Source organism: Zychaea mexicana, assembly GCF_025766255.1.
Source record: "Zychaea mexicana strain RSA 1403 chromosome Unknown BDB00scaffold_21, whole genome shotgun sequence".
Classification (NCBI taxonomy): domain Eukaryota; kingdom Fungi; phylum Mucoromycota; class Mucoromycetes; order Mucorales; family Lichtheimiaceae; genus Zychaea; species Zychaea mexicana.
The window spans coordinates 1-15,166 of record NW_026516684.1 but is presented as its reverse complement, the minus strand read 5'-3'; the positions used below and the strand labels follow the sequence as shown (position 1 = coordinate 15,166).

The 15,166-nt window shown below is 43.5% G+C and overlaps 3 protein-coding genes across 3 annotated transcripts; 2 read left to right on the top strand and 1 right to left on the bottom strand.

Annotated features, from left to right (window-relative positions):
- Window positions 1–1,801: 1,801 nt before the first annotated feature.
- On the bottom strand, window positions 1,802–3,518 carry BDB00DRAFT_813950 (uncharacterized protein). The gene is made up of 4 exons (XM_053122804.1): window positions 3,371–3,518; window positions 2,916–3,276; window positions 2,036–2,771; window positions 1,802–1,962 (listed from the first exon to the last, which is right to left on the bottom strand). Exons 1-4 carry the CDS (start codon window positions 3,493–3,495, stop codon window positions 1,928–1,930), a joined length of 1,257 nt encoding a protein of 418 aa, XP_052981545.1. The 5' UTR covers window positions 3,496–3,518; the 3' UTR covers window positions 1,802–1,927.
- A 1,600-nt stretch (window positions 3,519–5,118) lies between these two features.
- BDB00DRAFT_813948 (uncharacterized protein) lies at window positions 5,119–5,959 on the top strand. The gene is made up of 2 exons (XM_053122803.1): window positions 5,119–5,251; window positions 5,354–5,959. Exon 2 carries the CDS (start codon window positions 5,511–5,513, stop codon window positions 5,748–5,750), a length of 240 nt encoding a protein of 79 aa, XP_052981544.1. The 5' UTR covers window positions 5,119–5,251; window positions 5,354–5,510; the 3' UTR covers window positions 5,751–5,959.
- Window positions 5,940–10,232, top strand: BDB00DRAFT_813946 (CNH domain-containing protein). Its single transcript, XM_053122802.1, has 10 exons — window positions 5,940–6,484; window positions 6,622–6,954; window positions 7,042–7,122; window positions 7,222–7,365; window positions 7,446–8,625; window positions 8,690–8,848; window positions 8,923–9,112; window positions 9,204–9,327; window positions 9,394–9,765; window positions 9,841–10,232. Exons 1-10 carry the CDS (start codon window positions 5,987–5,989, stop codon window positions 10,015–10,017), a joined length of 3,258 nt encoding a protein of 1,085 aa, XP_052981543.1. The 5' UTR covers window positions 5,940–5,986; the 3' UTR covers window positions 10,018–10,232.
- The last annotated feature ends 4,934 nt before the right edge of the window (window positions 10,233–15,166 follow it).

Here is a 15,166-nt window from a genome sequence, read left to right as displayed (position 1 = left end):
GAGAAAGAGAGAGAGAGAGAGGGAGAGAGGAAGAGAGGAACTAAAATAAAAGAAAGAAAGAAACGCAAGAGGTTCTGGACGCACGACCAGAGCAGTAATAGCTTTGGCATTTGCGACACGTTGTCCAAGCACCAAAAAAGCAACTTTGTAATTCTCAGTCGCACACCCTCTCTCTCTGTTCGCAGTTATTATTAGTTTAGTCAGAGAAGAAGGGGGTTGGAGTGGGGGAGCAGGAGGAGGCTGATATAATATGTGTGAGCTAGCAATGCTGCTAGTTATTAGAGGTGATGATGATTGTTTAATTGCCTCTGATGTGTCGGATTCCTCATCTTCATGATGTGGAGTCTCTTTATAGCTAGCATCTGATGTAGTATGGATACGATAGCGACCAAGAGCTCATCGTATCCTGCATCCCCAAATGTAGCACACAATGGTTACTGACAGCACAAGGAAAGAAAAGGGTCATTTTTGTTTCTCCGTTGCGTTGTGTTGTGTTGATGATGATCAGCCCGACCCAATAGTCTTTTTTATTTATATTCAATTCCATGTAAATATACAGAGCATGGCGAGCCCCCCCCCCCCCCAACGACTCGCAGCATAGCAACACGAAAAAAAAAAAAGACCCTTTTGCTGGGCTTCGAGCGATAAATGGGACCCGGCCAGCATCCTGCTCTTCGTATTATCAAATTAAGCAGTAGCAGTGACCAGCACGTCGACGACAAATGTGCCATTGCTGTTGCTAGATACGTCTCTTCTAACTTTCGTGTCGAACTTTTTATCCTTATCAAACGAGAGGTAAGCAGAGAGAGCGAGGGTACACTACTTACACGTGGACTAAGAATTGCCTAGAGTCGTTACAGAGATTAATAGTAATTGACGGACGAGTAAACTTGCCATTTCGGAACCTGTTTGAACACGCCTTCTTGTGTTACCCAACATGCCCCGGTCTCAAGTCTTGACAGTTATTCTCTTCTCCATTAGGTTATAAGTGGGGCGCACGATTTGAGGGAGCTGTCGTTCATCCAAGCAATATAAATACGAAAACCTTTTAGAGATAGCAGACATAAAACTTTACATATCAAATTGCTAGAAAGAGAAAATTGGGCATTATTACGGTCGTGATAGTTAATTTACAGAAACTTTTTTCGTCCATGATTCATATCGGTATTGCTGTGGTACGAGTGGGAGAACCTGATCCACTTCCGGCACCCTTGCTTTCTTTCTCGAAACAAACATCCCTACTACAACAATGAATTGGACTGGAGGTCAACGGTTCGTATCACTATGCTTGCGATATGCATAGCATCCATCAAGAGGCTGTATGCTCGGGACTGAGGCGTTGTCTAACTATCCACTATTTTTAGAAGCTCAAGTCTTTCACAAAAAGTCCCGCATACCAACTGTTTGAAACAATGTGTCAAACGCCTGAAGCTAATGAGACTTGGTAACGCTCCTTCGTAACAATGGTCATTGTCATGACGACTCGAATTGTTTACAAATTTGTCAAAAGCTAAAAATTTCTTGCACGTAGAAATGGAGATCCGTCAGAATGGTGCCACCATGGCCACAACTAACATCCCTGACGCCAACAACAGAAAGCACTCTCGCAAGGCGAAAACAGCTACCGAAAGAGTACCGAAGAAAAGAACTAAACATGCCAGACACGGCAACAAGGGGAAAGGGATGCAGGATTTCGCGTTAAAGACGAGTATCGCAAACTACAAAAGCACTCGTAAACTAGCAATGAATTCTCAGCAGCATCAACATGCACAGCAACTCGGACAGTATTCAGGAAGGGGGAGGGGCGAAATAAATCCGGTTTAATATATATTACAGCTTGAATGACAATTCAGAAAGAAAATATTATGTATATGAAAAAAGGGTTGGTATAGAATGAAAGTGTAATTGTTTATATGTAAGGGCGAATTCACAGCTTCGTGTCCTGTCTACCGTTCGGTGTATCTATACACAATCACAACAGCAGATCAATATGCCATCCTATCCTTTCCTTCCCCCCCCAAAGGAGATCGCTTACCTAGCCAGCGCATTCTGTTCAAACCACCCACTGATCCAGCTGCGGGCGCATTTCCATCCGTGCTACTTGACGACGCTGTATCCGAAGCACCCATCGCCGCCGCCGCTGCTGCCGATGACGCTCCGCGTCGTTCCATCATAATATAATGCATCTGCATCCGCATGCCATGGCTTATCGCACGCAAACTCTGCAGCTCTTCCTGCAATCGAAACGTTTCCGTCATAAGCGCAACATTCTGCTTGAGTTCCAACGACGCCAAATTCGACGAAACTGTTTCGATATCATTCTTGAGCCGTTGCGTTTCGGTCAAGATCGATTCGGCTGGCGCAAGCCCGACCTGAGCTTCTTCTGGACAGTTCGGATCAGCAGCGAATTGTGATGGGAAAAGCAAGGCTAACTGGTCGGATAAGGTTTGGAACTGTTGTGCAAGATGGTTCTGCTGTTGCTTGAGCAATTTGTTTTCTTTCCGAACGGCTTGGATCTCGTCTCGCAATGCCTGATCGTTTTCCTTTTGTTGTCCGAGGTAGTGTTTGATCCCTTCATAAGGGCAGTTCTCAATGTGCTCCGACTCTAGCTTTTCACGTTCGCCCTTCCATGGACAGCCGAATTCTGCATGTTTGCACGATACTGGGTGTTTAGGACAAGTCAATAAATGTGCAGTGTGCTCAGACCGAGAACGCGACGTTTCACAGTGCGGGCACTGGATAATCTCTGCTGGGCATAATCGGTGGTGATCCTTGGGGGAAAACAAATGACGATGAATAGCTTAGCTAAAGCCGTGTTTTTTTCTTTTGCTCTTTTGATGTGTAACGGCAATCCCTCTTTCCCCTCCAGCACGCCCATTTTTGTCTTCCCCCCGCAAACTGATTTAATTTCTCACCTCCAGTTCTAATGCTCGCATCCTCTTTTTGCACATTTTGCATTCCGCTGGCCGATATTTGCACGTGGAAACATGCGAGCTCAGGTCTTTCTTCAACACAAGCGTTTTGCATTCTTCGAGGTCGCACGATGCAAACGCATATAAGCAGTCGTTTTTAGCATGGTTCTCTATATATTGTCGTTGGCCAACATGGTCACAGCCTTCTTCAAACCGTGGACACTGTACACTGAGTTCATTCACCATATTACAAACAATCTTTACAGCGGGTCGAATGTCGGAAATGGATATTGAAGACCTGTCAATGGGACAGACGGACGATGCGTCACAAGCTTGATGGATACATGTTGCGCAAAATGTATGCCTGAAAAAAAAAGAATACAGTATTTTTATTAGTTTTATTTTATGTGGGTCTATCTTTCCCTTCATGCTGTGTGCCAGGATTAGCTGTTCTTTACCCGCATGGTAGTACTACTGGCTCAACAAATGGAGACTGGCATATGCAACATATTAAGTTGGAGTTAATTGTCTCGACGAAATTAAGTGATCGCAGATCGACGACGCTCTCCTCGTTGTCTGTCATTTGTGGGGAAAGGGAAGGAAAAGTAGCTGTGGGGCCCTTCTCATCGGAACAAACTCAAAATCATATGACAAAGCTCCGCATGACCGGCGGCGGCCCTTGATAAGTAACAAGATGAAATGCTGTCATACATAGAAAGTATTATGCCTATAGTTTTGATAGTAGTAGTATAATGGTGCTATTAACAACTCCAATAAAGGGAATACAGGAGCATTCAATGGATCCTCTTGCATTGAAAGCACAACAGAGGGAGCTATTGCGTGGAAGGAATGCATATCAATAATATGAAATTGTGGATGGGTTTCAACGTGAATATGCTATGCACCGATTGGATCTGTCTTAGCCGTAGCTTTGATGTGGGATGCCGTTAATTATGCGTGCAAAAAAATAGTAATACTCGGCATAAGATAATACTAGTCAAGCAAAAAAAATTCAACGAGTATACCAAATATACCTCTCGGACTGTTCTGATTGTACGACAATATTCCTCGATTACGCTCATGATGTACTAGTACAACTGTGAGTGTATCTTTAATACCTTGAGACCATCTTCTATGTCAATGTAAACGAATTATCATGCAGATAAGTATCCCTCTCAATCGAGTTCTCATCTCTGATCATTGGTTATTTTCTCATACGGCAGTAAAAAGATATCCGGACACCTAAAAAAATAGCATTCGCGATGAATTTTACTTTATGATACTTATGTAGTATACATGTGTGACTTGAGTTACGGATGTTAACAACCATAAATAATTGTATATAGGACGTGCACAACGTGTTTGCTAAGCGGGTACGCCACACTTGATACAATGGGATCGCCCTGTCTTTTATGCACATAGCGTACATCGAATCTCGTCATCGTATCATAGCACTGTGTCACAGGGCCAGATTTTTATTCCCGCACCTCTGCCTCTTCCTCTTCTTCCTCTTCTTTTTTCAAGTACTCTAGATATCACGGAAAAACTGTGCTTCTAGAGTTACTTTCCCCCCTGCAGCATTTGTTACACAAAGAATCACGTTGCTTGGATATAAAAAGACTTAGCACGCGTTTTGCATAGAGCGGTTGCTATACTGCGCTTGTAACAATGGTAGTTGCTGAGTATCTGGAAATCTCGAGGCACTACAAAATCCTTATGTGCAAAATTATATTAACGACTCCTTGAAATGCAAACGGACAAAGTATTCAGGGAAGGATATGATGATGACAAGGTCTATTGATTGTTTAAAAGAGGAGGAAAAGAGATGGTCCAGCGAATAAAAGCATTTGCTGCTAGTCTTTTCTTTTTTGCAAAGTGTTCCTTGATCATGCATGAACAAAGTGCATGCATTAAAAGTAAAAGAAAAGGAGGTTACTTAGTGGTGGAGAGGAAGAAGAAGAAGTCATGGCCAGTTAATGTCTGGGCTGCGCACTAGAAAACCTTAAATGCACCCATCTGAAATTTAAACCAAACTGGATATGAGCATATCATTATTATTATTATTATTATTAGATGCCAAGAAAGAATAGAAAACGGGTTTTATGTCGGACTGATGCGGGCAAGATTGCTCAGATAACATTCAACACGTTTGCATCATTTTAAAATGTGCAACAAAAAAACAGTCTTTTTGATTGAGTTGCTGTCCTTCACCTCTTCTTGGCTTGAAACAATAAAGGAAAAAGAGCCACTGTGAATTAAAAGGAATAGCCAATAAGAAGCATGATTCTCCTTGCACGCACCCCTTGACGCATGACATAATTTTCATGTACAGTATACATGTAAAGTGATCGTGGCTGTGGAGACGCAGCCAAGAGAGATACAAACTACATGGTCCTCTCTTATTTCATCCATCACTAACTCCGGCTCCACTGTTTAACCAGAAAAAACGTTCCTGGAATAGCCTATCTTTATTTTTTCACTTCTCTTCTTTTACTTGAACTTTCACTTCGTTTCCAACAACGATAACACCAGCAACATTTCGAAAAAATAAACCCCCTTATCCCCCACGCCGCTCCTTCATGAACTACGTCAACAACAATGTCTCAGCACCATCGACGCAATAACAGTGATTCTTCAAACAAATCCCCTGCCCTCGAAGCGCTTTATAACGATCTCGATGCATTCATCCACGAACTCTCCGGAGATGACCAAAAAGTCGAGGCATTTACCTTGAACGACGCGCCCAAAAATGCTACCAAACAGAATGGAAACGAGGTTAATATAATATGCTTCATGGAACAAAAAAAAAGGCTCGAGATATGTGTTGTTGACAAGTGATATGCCCACTCTCTCTCTCTCTCTCTCCCAAATTTTTTTAATAAATGAAAAAGGCCCGGGACCAAGACCGTAATATTAGTCGAGACTCACTGTGTCCTACAGAAGACGGAGAATCTTATACCGGTTATTCGCCCTTACTAGAAAACTATGCCTATGCTCGACCATTTGACACGCAACAACAACACCAGCAGCAGCAGCAACAGCAACAGCAACCACAGGACAAGGTGAGCCTCACTATGCCATCTTCTCCACAACAACAACCATCACCACCTTCAGTACAGGAAGAAACAACGCCTGCGAATTCACTGTCACCGCCCATGTCTCCGTCGTTGCTCAGTATTGCACAAAGACCTGAACAGCAGCAGCAGCAGCAGCAACATCGTCATCAACACACGCCATCTACCGATACCGCCTTTATGCCTCGCACGAGCTCGTTAAACAATCAGCATTCGACACCCACTTCTCCTACCTCAGTGATGGGTGGTCCAAGGAGTATTCACGATGCTTTGCTATCGCCCATCAATCAAAGTGCTCCTAACAGCGCTAAAAGAGAACACAAAGACGAGGGAGAGGAGGAGCAATCGATGGTTGCGCCTTTGCTAGCATTTCCAGACTATTCGTTGCTGTCTGAACTAGGTCAAAAACTGGTCATTGAAGTACGCCATTTGAACAAGCATCGCAAGATCTTTTGTTCAATTGAGTATCCATTAAGTTTTACTGGCCAAGAAGCTACAGTGAGTATCCTTCTTTTTTCAATTTACGGAATCGATTATGGTTTGTGATCTAGTGAATGGCGAGACGGGTATTAGACTTAGGATAATGCTAGATGAATAGAACCAACCTCTAACAACCCTTGGATGTCCACTATTAGCAACTCATTCAATCCTTTTTGCCCGGCGGGATATCGGATGCCAATGCGTTACTGGTCGCACGAGCATTGGTACGCACCTCTCCACCCCTGATCGGCCCCATCTCGTACTCGGAAAAGTCTCTCAAGAGAAATACACTTTATCCATCGGAGTATGAAGTATACACCTTGTTGGAGGAGGATCCAGAGATTCCCCAGGGCGTTTTTACGCCATTGACACGTTGTTACACTCAATCATGTCTACCTGGCCAAGGAGGCTGCTATGCGCCACTGTGTCCAAATCGAGATGTCGAAGATAACAATGAAGAGGATGGGGAAGATGATAGCAAGGAAAAGGTGAATGGATAAGCTCAATTTTTTCGCATGGGTCGGCATAATTTACCTGGTGCCAATGCTAATGGCCGCGTTTTTGCCAATATGTAGAAAACCAAGGATGAAGGACTTGGACGACATAGCTCGATGAAGTCAATGACATCTTCGTCCATAACGTCTTCGCATGATACCGTAAGTAGATGATAGATCGTACCGTTCTGTTGGGTACGCGAAGGACCTAACTCCCGTAATCACCCCCTCCCTCTCGCTCCTCCTCCTATTAAATTATAGACTCTCTCGCGTGCATGGTCTGCTACAATGTCTCGTGAAGTGCTCTTGAATACTCCCAAACAAGAAATTGCACGGCAGGAGGCTATCCATGAAATCATCTATACCGAAGAAGATTATGTCAGAGATCTGAATTTGCTCGACGAGGTACTTGACAGGAAACGGTAACTGAGTAAAAAAATAAGTGTATCAACAGATCTAACAAGAGACACGTACATCAACTTTAGCTATTCGCAAAGCCATTACGAACAGCCCAATGCCTGGATGTCGACATACGTGACGAGTTTTGCGACAACGTATTCAACAACTACAAAGACCTATTAGCCATCCACCGCGATCTGTGCCGGGACTTGCGCGATCGCCAAAGCGAAAGCCAAGGTGGTTTTGTTGGCCATGTGGGCGATGTCTTCCTGAAGCACTTACCCTCTTTTATGGATACATACAGCCAGTACGGTCCCCAGGTCATTTTAGCCGAGTATGCAGTGAAACAGGAATCCAGCAAGAACATACTTTTCCATAACTTTATCCACGACACAGAAAAGAAGGCCGAATGCAGAAAGCTTCCGTTCCGCCACTTTTTGATTCTTCCAGTAACGCGATTGCAGCGCTATCCGTTATTGATTGGGGCCATCTTGAAAAAGACGGACGACGATCATCCCGACAAGGCATATCTGAATTCATGCAGCTACATTTTGCGCGAAGTGGCCACGTGCATGGACGAAGGCACAGAGGAGACCAAAAAAGCTTTACGTCTCCGCCAGATCAACGATGCAATTCGGTACAAGCCCGGTGAAGAAGATTCGTACAACCAACTGCAGCTTCTGGATCCAGAACGACAACTTTTGCATGAAGGTCCATTGACACGACGGTCGCATATGGGTGTTGAAACGATCGAATTGCAGGTGTTCTTGTTTGATCATTTACTGCTCATGACGAAATCAAGAAAAGGATCCTCATCGAGCAGTGAGGTCGAATACCATATCTCTAAAAAGCCCATTCCGCTTGCACTGCTGCAGGCTCAGGAAGCAACGGAAGGCTTTGCTGTGGGCTTGCGACAAATGTCAAGCACTGCCTCAACAGCAACATCCCCGCAACAGCAACACCAACTTCAATCGTCAGTCACATCACCCACTGGGTTTGGTATCAGTACGGCTACTAACAGTGGCCACTGTCCAATGCTTATTCACCATCTTGGACGACATGGCGGCGACTATCTTCTCTATGCTGAAAACTCGTTGGCTCGCATGGCATGGAAGGAAAAGATTGTGGAAGCTAAAGCTTCGTTGGAGCATGCACATCCGGAGCGCCAGGTCTTTGAAATCCGTACGCTGAGCGATACTCATTTTGCAGGCGCAGGATCGCATACAGCTTTGAATCACGGCAAAGTCACTTGCTCTATACCGTTCGGTAAGGACATGTTTTCTTTTCTTTGGTCCAAAAGCGATTCTAATTGTGATCCATGATTACGTAGAGGGAGCCAACGGTATCCGCATGATTGCAATTGGTACCAATTTGGGCGTTTACATGGGTGTGGAAGGGGATACGAGTAGCACGCGGCAGGTCCTTTCGCTATCGGATGTTCATCAAATTGCTGTATTGGAGGCAAACCATATTCTAGTTGTGTTGGCAGGTAAACTAGCATGATAAACGTAAGAGATCCTCGATCGTTGGGTAATAACCACGAGATGCCCTTCTTTTTCTCAGACAAAACACTGTATGCATATGCATTACAAGGGCTTGACCCCACAGCTTCTAGCAATAACAACAATAGCAGCAGCAGCAAAAGTCCTGTTCAACCAAGCCAGAAAATTGCTCAACACATTTCATATTTCTATGCGGGAGTATGCAACGGTAGAACGCTAGTAGTTGCCATGAAACGACGCGGTATGGATAGGTATGTATTCAGCTGTGAGCATACTGGGCAAAAAAACCAAAAGAGTTATCCTTCTAGAACCTTTTGATGTTCTAATGCTAGACTTTTAAAGTCATTTTCGTGCATATGAGCCCGTATGCGGCGATTTGCGCCATCCAAAGAACGCAAAGTATCTTGCCACGAAATCAGGCCTCTTCAATATCAAACAACCACCAGCTTGGTTCCATGTATACAAGGTAAAAAAAATCCACAACTTGGAACAGTTTCCGGTGAACTGATGCGGAAATCACGAAAAAAAATAGGAATTCTACATTGGTGCCGATTCTTCCGCTGTACATTTATTAAAAGCACGCGTTGTCGTCGTATGCACACGTGGTTTCGAAATTATCGATCCAGAACATCTGACGATGAATCGCAATCTGCCAGACGTTAAGCATCCGGACTTTGCACCTCTTGTGCAACGAGGTGATGATATCAAGCCATTGGGTATGTTCCGTTGCGGTGGACATTATCTGCTGTGCTACGATGCATTTGCTTTCTTGGTGGATAGTCACGGTACGCTGATCAAGAACTCGTGGATCGAGTGGGAAGGCACGCCTCAATCCATCGCGTTTTGTTATCCGTATGTTGTTGCATTCGATCCTCGATTTATCGAAGTGCGGCACGCTGAATCGGTAAGTTCTCTTCACAGAAACAGAATTTAAGAAAAATGAAACTGATTATTGATAATTTGAAAACCTACTATTTAGGGTGAGCTGGTTCAGATCCTAGCCGGCGAACACATGCGATGCTTACAGTTCACCAGCAGTGTAACGTCACCAGGCTTATTTGCGCCAATCATTCATGGCTGCATGGCGCATCCCTTCAAACCAGACTTTCAATATGTTTTCCAACTTGTTACCACATTCCAGCCAACAGCAGTCTAGATATTATTATTGGATTCTCTTTTCTCTTTCCTTTCAAAACACACAGCACACGCGTAGTATAGCACCTCATCCTAATTAATTCATATACCATCCAACAAAATTAACACTCAGAACACCACACACAACGCATACATCTAAACTATTCACATAATCAATAATACAACAATGCTCTTTTTTTTTTTACTATATTGCATTAAACTATGTACAAAAATTGAATTTCATGTAAATGCACGCGGTTTCAAAGTGACTCCGTTTCATTGAGTATGTGCCACATTCTTCTGTCTATAAAGAAGCGGGATGATCCGCGCAATAACACAACCGTCGAAGACTCCAAAAAGCTTTGAAAATAGCGAGGATTGAAAGTTAACGGATGTGAAATCTGAAGAGTTCGACTGTAGCTCTCGTTTATGTACTATTTATATGGCGTTACACCTTAATACGTTGTGAGTCGCATCAGTGACGGCAACAATGAGTCCCTTGCAGACAAGCGTCCATGTTATTATAATATCTTTCGGATGTCTTACTGGATTTCTATATACCGTGTTGCTAAATTGTAAAATGCCACCATCCGACTAAATCACATCATTCACTTATGGCGTGCAAATAAATATGAAATCATTCCCCATTTCCAATGTCTCTCATGTATTTTGTAAGGACACTCATCGAAAAATGGTTTAATGCTTCAAAACAGCAGCAGAAATTGGCGCATTCACTGTTGGAAACTATGTAACAAAAAAATGATGGTGGATCACAATGACAATAGTACGTGAATCGACTTTCGATTATCCTCCTGTCACAAGCAGGGTGTGTATTGACCAAGATCGCTTAAGGATGCACAATCTTATCACCTTACAGTTATGATTAGAGCTGCGGCTTATGGTGGAATCAGCCATCAGCAGGAGTATCCAAGTGGAATGAAGGTAAAGAAAAATCAAGCAATCATCACAATCAAGGATGTGTTAGTTCCTGGTGCGCTCAATGTAGAAGGGAAACCGCTGCAGGATCATGGCGCTGTTTTTTTCAAGGATGTATCTCGTATAATGTGATTGAAAACATACTAAGCCTATGAGAATCATGTCAGTCAAGAAGTAGAAGATAGAGAGCACACAACATCCAATGGCATGGAAAATAAGAATGCTAAGGATGTCATTATTAAAAGTGCTAAAAAACGTACATACAATCGAACTAGAGGACTATACTCTGGAGCCAAGCAACGATGATAGCGATGCTGACTCGGTTGCTGATGATGACGACGATAACAAAAGTATCGTACATGGAGCCGATAGCGTACAACAAAATCAAAATTGCCTTACGGTATCTGAAGTAGATCAAGTAAGTCGTGGGTTCGGTGAACAGGAGCTGCACACCCTTCCGCAGCACCCACGAAACGATCCAGAATACATGGCTACAAAAGTTTCAAAGGAAGCATTCCATCTCGTGGACCAAGTAAAAGTATCGCGCAGACATGGCCTAGCAAATGACTTTTCAAGACGATTTCGTGACGCACTCTTTGTTGTTTGATGAAGACGACAAAAACGTGTTGAGGAAATTTTGCAAAAACAAGGAACGACATGGGAATATAAACTTATTAAAAAACCAACATGGCGGTTCAGACGTGTTAAGCGTGAGCATACAAATGAATAATAATTATAGGCTTTGACGCATCACTCCATACAGTTACATTGTTTTTTTGAAGGTCTTATAACCCCCCTCCTACTGTACTGTATCCTGACATCAAGCAGCTTTTTGACACATACAGTATGGGCCAATGAAATGTGCTAGGTCGGGACGTGCTTTATTCGTCAACGAAGCATGTGAATACCTCAAATGCTACTGCAATGCATGGAAAGAATACCAAAAGATAAAAAACATAAAGAACAGCTACAGAAACATACTCCAGTCCCTGGAAGCGCAATACAGATCGGCGGACAGAAGGCAACACATACCAGATGCCCAAACATTCTCCGCTAAAAGTTTGTCGCCTGCAAATGGCTTCCAACATCCACCATCAGCATCAGCAAAATATCCTAGCAACGACCATATCATCAGCTCCGACACCTGAGGAAGCGAATATTACACAGCCATGTTAAATTTGCCAGTGCTAAATCATCAATGGCAGCAACAACAAACAATCGTCGGTACACATAGATCACAGCTGCAGGAGCCAGAAACAGAAGCGGAACCATCAGAAGCACCGCCAAGAAGCATCATTGACGGCGTTGTAAAACGTGCAAGTCATCCGAATGTAGTGGCATAAACAATTGTGCTAGATATCCTCAGAAGAGTCGGCAAAGTATAAGTAACTAATGCAAAAATAAGCCTATAAAAGCAAAAGAACACTTTCTCCCTTTACCTGTATCATTCTCTGTTGATGTGTTGCTACTGACTTCACTTTTCGGTGACTCGTCAATGGCGTTGTCTAAATAAAAACATACACATCGAGTACAAAAGTTTTTTTTTTACTTTTTAGAATTTACCATTATTTTCTGTATCCGTTTCTGTAGCTATTCGTGGACTTGTTGGAGGTGTGTGTGGGTATGATTTGTATTTGTGTGGGGTTTTCGCAATCATCGATTTTCCCATAGCAAAAGGTTCCAAGTGACCTTTATTGCTTGTGTATGTAATGCCGAATATGGAATTGTTTACAATATCTACAGCGGTCTTTCGATTACTAGTTGTTGCTTCGGATAAACAAAGCAATTCCAACAAGCGGCGTCGATCCAGTATCCGCTTTGGTCCCTACCTATTTATCCATGTCGAACCGACCTTTTGAATCTTGAACCAAACTGGCATGATCAACGATGCTTTGAGCAAAAGACAGCGACGCCTACCAAGCACAAGACTTTCTTGCGGGGGCTATCGATACATCAATCCCACGATCACGATTGGCAATAGTGCGACAACTATCAAGCTGATTGCCATATATCTCACAAGTCATCAGACAACCAAGTTCAACCTCAGGCGGCAAATGGTAGTCAAGGAGAAGCTGGATAACAAATCTTTTTGAAGATCGGACAAGTCTTGAACCAACGTGGACGACCATGTTTCAGTCTCTTTCTGTCACTCAAGTCAACGGACATGGTCAATTTCACCATCCATCTTCAAGCGCGAAAGCAGAAGGACTCGGCCATGGAGGAGGCACATAGGGTTTGGCGGCCCTTATGTGAGGCTGCAGTTACCAGGAGCAAGCAAGCGAGCAACTTTAAATGCGACAAACAATGGATTGACCTATAGTGTACGAAGTTGGTCAACAATAAGCGACGGAGCACCCCCTTTCAACATTGGATACAGCAAGAACCCATCTGACTGACTACACCATGTCAAGGCCCATCCACAAGCAACAAGCGATGAAGAAACAAGAAAATTGAGGAGCACACACGGTACGACCATCCTGGTGAGCCACCATCAATAATCAACACCGCAGCAAAATGCATGGAAACGTTTATCTACGTGACTACCTACGACTCGATGGCGGCGGCAACAAGTGGCAGTAACCACCAAGCGCTGGAGCAGCAGCACGCACAGCCATACAAGCAATTAGCCCGATTCCGAAGATACCAGCTGTCAACACACGGAAAAATTTAAACACATGTCATTTGGGTCTTCTAGTGGCTGGTGGCAACAAATGACAAGCCTACAGATATAGCGTTGGACACGCAGCACACACAACAAGCCAGGGGGATCGCTCGTATCAAACCAACTTATTTTGTGCTGAGACGATCCACAAACTCAACAGTCATTGGGTTTTTTGGCGGCAACCCATCGAGGACAAACACCAACATTGCTAAGCAAGCAGCATATCCAATAATTGCGGTCATCATCGAATCCAGCAACACGGACAATCGATCCAGCTATCCTTGATAATTAAGACAAGCGGTACACGCAATGGTCACGGTTTTCAGCAGTTCCCAAGCCAAGCAGCAGCAGCAGCAGCATCAGCGCCGAGGCTATCGCTATCAAGACTCACAAAAACTATACAATGTCGGCACGGTGGCAAGAAGCTCTCATGCTCTTATCAACGATCGAGGCATATGCGTGCTCAAGAGCTAGTGCTCGATCATGCACAGCTGTCGAACTGGATGTTATCAAACGAATCATTCTGGATCCCAAACCGACAAGACTAATGGCCGCCGTGTGCGTTGGACGTGTGAAACCGCTATTATACGCGATGAATTCTGCAGATAATGTGGTAGGCTAAGATTAAGGAAGCGCTGTTACTATGTGACGAGTATACTAACTAAAACGCACTTTAACAAAAATAGACAGAATCTTTGCCTTCGAAAACCATCATCCATCTGGTCTTTCAGTTACAAGAATTTGCAATCCATATTTTCCCAATTTCTATTTCTTTCGTTCGCTGTTTTATCACACATGTTCTATTTTTCAGCTCCAAGTCGTCCCCTCATTGAGTGGTAAGTGCAACAAATGATTGGAAAAACTAATAGTGTATGTTTTTAGTAGTTTAGAAAAAAATACCCGTTTGTAAATCAACAGAACACCTCGACGGCACACGCGGGATGCATCGGCACGAAAGCTTCTTTTCGTTTTTCAAAATACTCTCACGACGAATCTATCTCCTGACGAACACACTGTCAAGACCTTACAAGATCATCCAAGATATCCAAACTAAATCACAACCTGCTGTCGGCTTAGCTTATCAAAGCTAACAGCGCAGAAGAGCTCACTAAAAAAGCATATATGCCAGGTAATGATAAGAAGATCATGATTTGCTATTGTGCATGCAGCAGGCCTTTATTGAATCAAATATGTCTAACGTTGTTTACCTGTATCTACACATAGAGTCGTTGGTTCCTGTTGCTACAGAGGCGCAAAGAATCGTAAAGTCATAAAAACGAGTTGGCAATAAGCAAAACAAAATGGGTCATCCGTCAGGCATGTAAAAATAGAGCTTTACATACGAGTGACCCAAAGACTAATATGAAGTTTACTTTTTCACACTGACAGGAGCTCTACGCGAAGATATATTACCTGCACACACAATCAAAAAGACAAAACAAAGCAAGCTGGTCATTGGTATCTGCTTGCATCGGCGATGACGAAGGTTATCAAGCTATCAATGAATCATTCACAGTGCGACTTCCGTACACAAAATCAACTACCATCCAACATGCCTACGACCGTCATCCTT